Genomic DNA, 9,086 nt, shown 5'->3' on the forward strand with positions numbered 1-9,086 from the left:
GGGCTGAGTATCAATCTTAAAAAATGATAAATGATAAAATAAGCCCAGAGAAAGATGAGAGAAAATAAAAATGAGGAGGTCCCATCATGGTGCAGTGGAAACGAATCCCACTAGGAACCACGAGGTTGCGGGTTCCATCCCTGGCCTTGCTCTGTGGGTTGAGGATCCAGCATTGCCATGAGCTGTGGTGTCGGTTGCAGATGCGGCTCAGATCCCACATTGCTGTGGCTGTGGTGGAGGCTGGCAGGTGTGGCTCTGATTCGACTCCTAGCCCAGGAACCTCCACATGCTGCGGGTGCAGCCCTAAAAAGCAGATTAAATAAATAAATAAATAAAATTAAAATGAGAGCAGAAATTAATGAACCAAAACAAGCATATGCTAGAAAAGGCACCAAAGCCTGAAATCGGATTCTTTACAAACACTGAGAACTATGTTCATCGGTGCTGCCGAAAGATCAATACGGGTGACAAGGGTGTATTGTGCAACGTGGGAATATAGCCAGTACTTTGCAGTAACTGCAAATGGAATATAACCTTTAAAATTGTATAAAAACTTTTCTGAATACCACATCAGAAAAGACTCAGACAAGCCACATATGGAATAGGAAGCTTTCTAGCAGCTACATTCTCTAGAACTTAAAACAAATATGTGAAATTAATATTAAAATTTATATCAAATATCATTTCAACATGTAATTAATATAAAAATTGGTAAGGAGATATTTTACACTTTTGTACTCTTTAAAATCTGGTGTGTATTTTAAACTATAATGGATCTTGATTCAGACAGGCTACATTTTTTTTTTGGCCAACCCACAGCACATGGAGTTCCCAGGGCAGGGATCAGATCTGAGCTGCATTTGCAACCTATGCTGCAGCTGTGGCAATGCCCGGCCTGGGATCAAACCTGTGTCCCAGCACTCAAGATGCCACCAATCCCTTGGTGCCACAGCAGGAACTTCAAGACAAGCTACATTTCCATGTCATGTCACATGGCACTGAAGGCTACGACAGTAAAGAGCATAGTTCTATATCAAGAGTGGGAAAAGAAATATTACTACAGATGCTGTACATACTAAAAAGACAATATTATAAGCAACTTTATACAATAAACCTAAAAATGGAGATTTTTTTCAGAACTCGATAAGCTTTTAAACTAATGTCTTATCCAAACATAAGAAGAATGAAAACTAATTCTAAATCATTAAGAAATTAAATCAGTAGTCAAAGAGTTTTACTTAAAAAATCCAAAGCTTGGAAGTCTTCATCAATGATGGCTACCAGGCAGTCAAGGAAGGAATAATTTGTCTTATACAAATTCTTTCAAGATTGGAAGGATAAGAGAGACACCTGACCATCTTTTGAAGCTAGTATAATTTTAGTACCAGAAAACAATAAGAATAATTTTAGAAAGAATTAGTACAGGCCAGTGTCAGTCATGAATTTTTTTTAAACACTGAACAGTTTTTATAAGCAAACAGAATCCAGAAATGTATCTTTAAAAATAAATATAACGACCAGGTTGGGGCAGTTAATCCTAAGAATAAAACGTTGCTTCAGAATGTAAAAGATCAATGTAATTCCCCATACCAAATGATTAAAAATAAAACTGCAATCATCTAAAATACAGAAAAAAGCTCTGAACTAAAACACAACATCCATTTACTGCACTAACTCTTGGAAACTTAATATTTGGGAACTTCTTTGAACTAATAAGAAATATGTTCAAAAGCTCTAAAGCACACATTTATTTAATGATGAGGTGATAAACGCTTTCTCTTCTGCATCAAGAAAAAGATAAGACTGCTGGCTGTAATCACTTCTAATCTGCACTGTCCAATAAATCTTAGCAAAAGCAGTAAAGCTAGAGAAAATATAAAGCAAGTAATGCTTAAAAATATACAAAGGAAAAACTGAAATCTAATTATAAGCAATGCACACAGAAGTAGTTTTTAATCTGTAGCTAAATTAGCAGAATTGAGTCTAAGTTTCCTTTGAACAAAATACAAAAAAAAAAAATATATTTCTGACAGGCCAACAAGAAACAATAAATTAATAAAATCAAAATACCACTCACAGTAGCATCAAAAAGAACTTGGAAAAATAAAAAGATTTAAAAAGAAATGACCTAGGAATAAATCTAATACAATAGGTATTGCATATTTGTAGTAAATACCATCCAATGACAGTAGAATACAGGAAAAACGAGAGCCATGCCGTGTTCAAGAACCGAAATCCTTGTCATCAAAAGGCACTTCTCCACACACTGATTTTCATTTTAGGGAAATCTCAATTTAAAGGAAACACTTTGTTGCTGTCGCACTGGAAAAGCAGATTTCAAAATGTTACGGAATTTGCAAAGGGTTAGGAATACCTAAGAAACACCTGAGAATAAAAGGTGGGAGGGGGGCTTTAAAGATGTGAAGAGGAGTTCCCGTCGTGGCGCAGTAGTTAACGAATCTGACTAGGAACCATGAGGTTGCGGGTTCGGTCCCTGCCCTTGCTCAGTGGGTTAAGGATCCGGCGTTGCCGTGAGCTGTGGTGTAGGTTGCAGACGCGGCTCGGATCCCGCATTGCTGTGGCTCTGGCGTAGGCCTGTGGCTACAGCTCCGATTCGACCCCTAGCCTGGGAACCTCCATATGCCGCTGGAGCAGCCCAAGAAATAGAAAAAAAAGAGACAACAACAAAAAAAAGAAAAAGAAAAAAAAAGATGTGAAGAGATTCTTAAGGTATAGAAATTGAAAGCCATGTGGAAAGAGACCAGAGTCACAGAAGAGCAAGCCTACCTGCAGAAGTCTGCTCTGACCTGCACGGGGGCCATTGTACACAGACGCAGGGAAAAGAGAGACCTTTGGCAAACATACGAAGACGGTGACAACTGGTCCCTGTAGGGGACAGACACGAAGAGCACTTTGCCACCTTTCTTTTCCTGCTATCACACAACACGGTAGTAACCCTTGAGGGTGGTACCACTACTGTTTTCTTGCAGGATTTTAAAATGTCTCATCACGGCCGCCGGCTGTCGAGAACTTGCCTCCGTGCTCCCTGTCAATCCAAACCTGAGAAATCTGCAACTCGGGTACAATGACATAGAAGATACCGGCGTGAAGCTGCTGTGTGAAGGTCTGACACATCCCAGCTGTCGCTTAGAGATACTTGGGTGGGTATCCTGTCCTCAGAGCCATGGCTGTGTCTTCCCGGGTGGCAAAAGGTGGCGGGTTGGGGACAGAAAGAGATGGGGAAATGAAAGCCCCACCAGAGACGCACGGTCCTTAGCTGTCAGGGCGTAACAGGCCACTGCAAACGGTAAAAGCTTACATTGGTGAGCACGTGCCATGGGGGCTGGCTCTGCAGGTCTGAGCTGAGCAGCTGGTTGCAGGAATCTCTGGTTACCTGGTTCATCCCAGAGCCCTAGCTACCATGTCTGGAGGTTGACTGGCTCTCTGAGAACTGAGAAAAACAAGGTTGACTGGACCACACGACTCTCCCATCTACCTGGTTAGCCTGGGCACTTGCGTCTGTTTGCTAGGGCTGGCTTAACCAAGAACCTCAGACTGGGAGCTTAAACAGCTCTTTCTTCACAGTCCGGGAGGCTAGAATTCTGAGATCAAGCCATTGGCAGTGCTGGTTCCTTCTGAGGCCCCTTGCCTTGTGCAGACACCCGTCGTCTCTGAGTCCTCACATGTCTTCCCTCTCTGGGTCCAAATGTCTCTTCTTAGAAGGGCACCAGTCATATAAGGTTAGGGCCCCATCCCAATGACCTCCTTTTAGCTTCACGTGCTCTGTAAAGATCTCATCTCCAAACATGCGCACCGTTGGATGTGCTAAGGTTAGGGTTTCAGCATGAATTTGTGGAGGGCATGTTCTGCCTATAACGACGTCTCAGGGGTTTGAGAGAGCAAGAAACATTGATTGGCTCCGAACTCACACAATTGGTTCCACCCTGTTCTGTCACCACAGCCAGGCACAAGTCCAGCCCAGACGTGGGGTGGGGAACAGACCTGAGCCCTCAGTGGAACGAGCTGCAGAGTCACGATGCTGCGAGTCCAGAGGGGACGGGCCATTGTGGCTATCTGTACCGTCTGCCACAGAGCAGTCATCTGACGTCGTAACATGGTCTGCAAGATGCTGTCCTCAGGGGCTCTGGGGTGAGCCCTGGCTAACACCCCCACGCCATCCTCCACCCCAGGATGAAGCACTTCTAACCAAGTGTCTTCTTCTGCAGGCTGGGTGAGTGCAAGCTAACCAGCGCCTGCTGCCAGGATATCTCTTCTGTCCTCACCAGCAGCAAAACTCTGAGGATTTTGAATCTGGGTGGAAATGCCTTGGACCTCAGTGGGATGGTGGTGCTTTGCGAGGCCCTGAGGCACCCCGAGTGCACCCTGCAGGTTCTCAGGTGAGTAGGCAACTGCTCCCCTGGGGGAAGGGGCCAGTCCTGGGGCTGAGGAAGGGTTGACTGGGGCTGAGGTGTGGAAATGCCACAGTGTAACCTCACTGCGTTCAAGATGCAAATGTCTTGGGACATGAAGCCGTCACGTGGCACAGTGACTGACCAGGGAACGGTGAGTTAGGTCCCCGCAGTGGTGGCACTGGTACTATTATAATTCAAATGATGACATAATTATAATACATAAACATATATAACGATGAAGATAGATGATTTTTTTTTCACAGAACTAGAACAAAATCAATTTTTTTCATTTTTTTATTACTCAAATGAATTTATCACATCTGTAGTTGTATAATGATCATAACAATCTAATTTCACAGGATTTCCATCCCACAGCCCAGACACATCCCCCCACCCCCCAAACTGTCTCCTTCAGAGACCATAAGTTTTTCTTTTTTTCTTTTTTTTTTTTTTTTTGTCTTTTTAGCTATTTCTTGGGCCGCTCCTGCGGCATATGGAGGTTCCCAGGCTAGGGGTTGAATCAGAGCTGTAGCCACCGGCCTACGCCAGAGCCACAGCAACGCGGGATCCAAGCCGTGTCTGCAACCTACACCACAGCTCACAGCAACACCGGATTGTTAACCCACTGAGCAAGGGCAGGGATCAAACCCACAACCTCATGGTTCCTAGTCAGATTTGTTAACCACTGCGCCACGACAGGAACTCCACCATAAGTTTTTCAATATCTGTGAGTCAGCATCTGTTCTGCAAAGAAGTTCTGTCTGTCCTTTTTTCAGATTCCACATGTCAGTGAAAGCATTTGATGTTGGTGTCTCATTGTATGGCTGACTTCACTTAGCATGATAATTTCTAGGTCCATCCATGTTGCAAAAAATGCTGGTATTTCGTTCTTTTTAATGGCTGAGTAATATTCCATTGTGTATAGGTACCACGTCTTCTGGATCCACTCCTCTGTTGATAGACATTTAGGTTGTTTCCATGTTTTTGCTATTGTAAATAGTGCTGCAATGAACGTTGGAGTACATGTGTCTTTTCGAGTCATGGTTTTCTCTGGATAGATGCCCAGGAGTTGGATTGCTGGATCAGATGGTAGTTCTATGTTTAGTTTTCTGAGGAATCTCCATACTGATTTCCACAGTGGTTGCACCAATTTACAATCCCACCAACAGTGTACTAGGGTTCCTTTTTCTCCACACCCTCTCCAGCACTTATTGTTTGTAGACTTTTGGATGATGGCCATTCTGGCTGGTGTAAGGTGGTACCTCATCGTGGTTTTGATTTGCATTTCTCTAATAACGAGTGACGCTGAACATCTTTTCATGTGTTTCTCGGCCATCTGTATGTCTTCTTTGGAGAACTGTTTAGATCTTCCGCCCATTTTTTGATGCGGTTGTTTTTTTGGTATGGAGCTGCAGAAGTTGTTTATAAATTTTGGAGATTAATCCCTTGTCAGTTGATTCACTTGCAAAGATTTTCTCCCATTCTGTGGGTCATCTTTTCATTTTGTTTAGGGTTTCCTTTGCTGTGCAGAAACTTTGAAGTTTGAGTAGGTCCCATTTGTTTATTTTTCTTTTTATTGTCAATACTCTGATAGGTGGATCTGAGAAGATGTTGCTGTCGTTTATGTCAGAGAGTGTGATTGTTATATTTAATATAGTCTGTACTTATATTAAAGCTTATTACATATTAAAATAAAAATTTGAATCAATGAAATGGGAAGAAAAAATTTAAATATAATAGATTATAATTGGACTCATAATCATAGATATATTATATAATTATTATTATTATATATTTATATATAATTATTTTATGATTATATTTATATATTATATAATTATTTTGTGATTATATGTAATTATATAATATAAAATCCAATTAACTATTTATAAAAGAAAATACATAATGTGTCATTTCTATAATTATAATTATAGGCTTATGTAATTTGAATCTATATATATAATTTGTACTTTAATTATATGTACATGTTATATATATTATATAACTTGTAATATATGTGTATAATTATACATATATTTTTATTTAAAGTTCTAAATATACTATATAATTATAATGAAAGCTATATGTATTATCAGCTAAATATTTTATCAATTATAGTAAAAGTTAATATATATTATTTTATCAGATAAATATTATTTTACTAGATAATCCTTAGCATCTCCCGCTCTCATTCATTCCCCCACCCCGCCCTTCTTCAACTGCTGTGGGGTCACGAGCAGCCATAGGTACTTACCAGGCTTGGGCTGCAACTGGTATAACTCCTGTGCTAAGAACGTCACCCTTTCCATCCAGTGAAGATACAGGTCCATCTCTTTAACGTCCATCCTAGTAAGTGGACATCTAGACATTTCCGGGCCTGGCACGACTTCATCCTCATTGCACTGATGCTAGATTCCAAACACAGCATGCAGCTCAGACCTCGATGGTCTGGTATTTCCTGAGTCACGGGAGCCAGTGGTGGAATCCTGGCTTGATCCCTTTAGTCCTATAGCCCGAGACAAGGCATTTATCACCTCTGGTTGTCTGTCTTCTGCCTGCAAATTAGGGGAAATCATTCAACTTTGTAATTATGACAACATAAATTAGATAGTGTGACAATGATGAAACCCAGTACAGGAGTGCCCATCTCCCCATACCCTCCCTGACTGTGGGCAGTCTCAAAAAAACCTGTTAGGATGAACGGTTGCGTGAGGAGACTCCTTCACTCCAACAATAAGAGGAAGCTCCTTGGGTGGGTTCATTTGTGCCATATGTTATTTTTTTAATTTTTATTAGGGTACAGTTTTACAATGTCGAGTCAACTTCTGATGCAGGCAAAGTGACCCTATATATATATATATATATATATATATATATATATACACACATACACACACACACACACACACACACACACACACACACACACACACTTTTTCTTTTATATCTTCCATTATAGTCTATCCCAAGTGACTGGATAAAGGTCCCTGTGTATACTGGGACCTCGCTGCCATATTTTAGATTCCACATGTAAGTGGTATCACATGGTGTTTGTCTTTCTCTTTCTGATTTATTTCACTTAGTATGAACCTGAACACACAACAGAATGGACTCAAAGACATGGAGAACAGGCTTGTGATTGCCAAGGAGAAGCAGGGAGGGAGGGATGGATGGGGAGTTTGGAGTTGGTACATACAAACTATTATATTTAGAATGGATAAGCAGTGAGGTCCTACTGAATAGGATAGGGAACTATATCCAGTCTCTTGGGTAGAAAAGTGACAAAAGACAGGATAAGAAAAAGAATGTATATATATGTATGACTGCGTCACTATGCTGTACAGCAGAAATTGGCACAATGTTGCAAATCAACGATACATTATTTTTAAAGATCTACATAAATACACTTAGGACCATTGCACATAAGCAGATACCAAGATAAATGAGACATTGATACCCACAGAAAAACCAAGATCCAATGATCTGAACCCTCCTGTTTAACTCAAAGCCACAAGAGGAACTCGTGCATAGGTGCAGGGACTCTAGAGCCAAACTGCTGGGATCTGTGCCTGGCTCTTCCCCTGGATGGCTGTGTGACCTTGGGCCAACTCTCACCTTGCTTACCTTCTGTATCTTCATGACAAGCCAGGTCAAGAACGGTCCCCACAAGGTTTTTGTGAAATTTTAATGAGCCGTGTCACTTTGCTGTACAGCAGAAATTGGCACAACACTGTAAATCAACTCTATTTTTAACAGAGAGAAAAAACATTAAAAATAAACATAGCTTTGGTTTTTCTCATGAGCGTCCACAGACTTCCTGTCCCAAACCCTGACGTTTGGGTGGAATTAGGGCTTTGTAGCAGAACATTTGTCCTGCCCAATGATGTGGAGCTAGTTTCCAGCAATCACAAGCCCTGGGTTTAGCAACATCAAGTTGGCAGCTTCAAACCCTCCACAGTTCAGAAAAAATGACATGTCAGAAATGGACAGGGCTGCAAATAGGGCTTTTTGAGAGTGAGCCAGGCATTGAACATGTATGATAAGTATGGCTTGTCCAGGAAGGTGGTGATGGGAAAAGATGAGGTGCAGAGACAAGAAAGAAAAAGAGGCATGGATTAACTAAACCTGCTTGTATGTTTAACCAGCCTGAAAAAAGAGGAACTCGATGAGGAAACCCAGAGATTTCTGATGGATGAGGAGAAGAAAAATCCAAAATGGCCCATCATAGGTGAATGATGGAGCAGATGCAGGACCAGAAGGGCAGAAATCTGACTGCAAGCACACTGGCCTCATTCTGACTCAAGAGCACCTACACAGCGTCAGTGTCAGAGCCCTTATCTGTGCCTACTCTGCACCCAGGAATTACAAGTCACTGACACCAACAGGAGCCCTGATTCTTCTGGCACCCTTATTCAGATGTATTTCAATATTGTGTTTTTATACGGTTTTTATTTGCTTTGTGGCCTTGGGCAAGCCAGTGAAAGATCAAAATTTTTATTCTGTCTCCAAATGATGTTTCAAATACTAATAAAGTCTTTTATCATAAAACATTCTGTAAAACATTTCATTTTTATTCATTTTTCTGGAAGTATAGACGGTTTACAACATGAGTTTCAGGTATAGCAGCACAGTGATTCAGAGTTTTTACAGATGATGCTCCATTAAAAGTTAATA

General features: G+C 41.2%; 1 protein-coding gene across 1 annotated transcript in view; it reads left to right on the forward strand.

Moving 5' to 3' along the window:
- Window positions 1-8,848, forward strand: part of NLRP4 (NLR family pyrin domain containing 4) — a 39,039-nt gene extending 30,191 nt beyond the window's left edge. The window contains exons 7-9 of the mRNA XM_021095070.1: window positions 2,991-3,161; window positions 4,227-4,397; window positions 8,558-8,848. Coding sequence (XP_020950729.1) covers window positions 2,991-3,161; window positions 4,227-4,397; window positions 8,558-8,648 — 433 coding nt within the window. The 3' untranslated portion in view covers window positions 8,649-8,848. The remainder of the gene's footprint in view (window positions 1-2,990; window positions 3,162-4,226; window positions 4,398-8,557) is intronic.

Source organism: Sus scrofa, chromosome 6, assembly GCF_000003025.6.
Source record: "Sus scrofa isolate TJ Tabasco breed Duroc chromosome 6, Sscrofa11.1, whole genome shotgun sequence".
NCBI lineage: Eukaryota > Metazoa > Chordata > Mammalia > Artiodactyla > Suidae > Sus > Sus scrofa.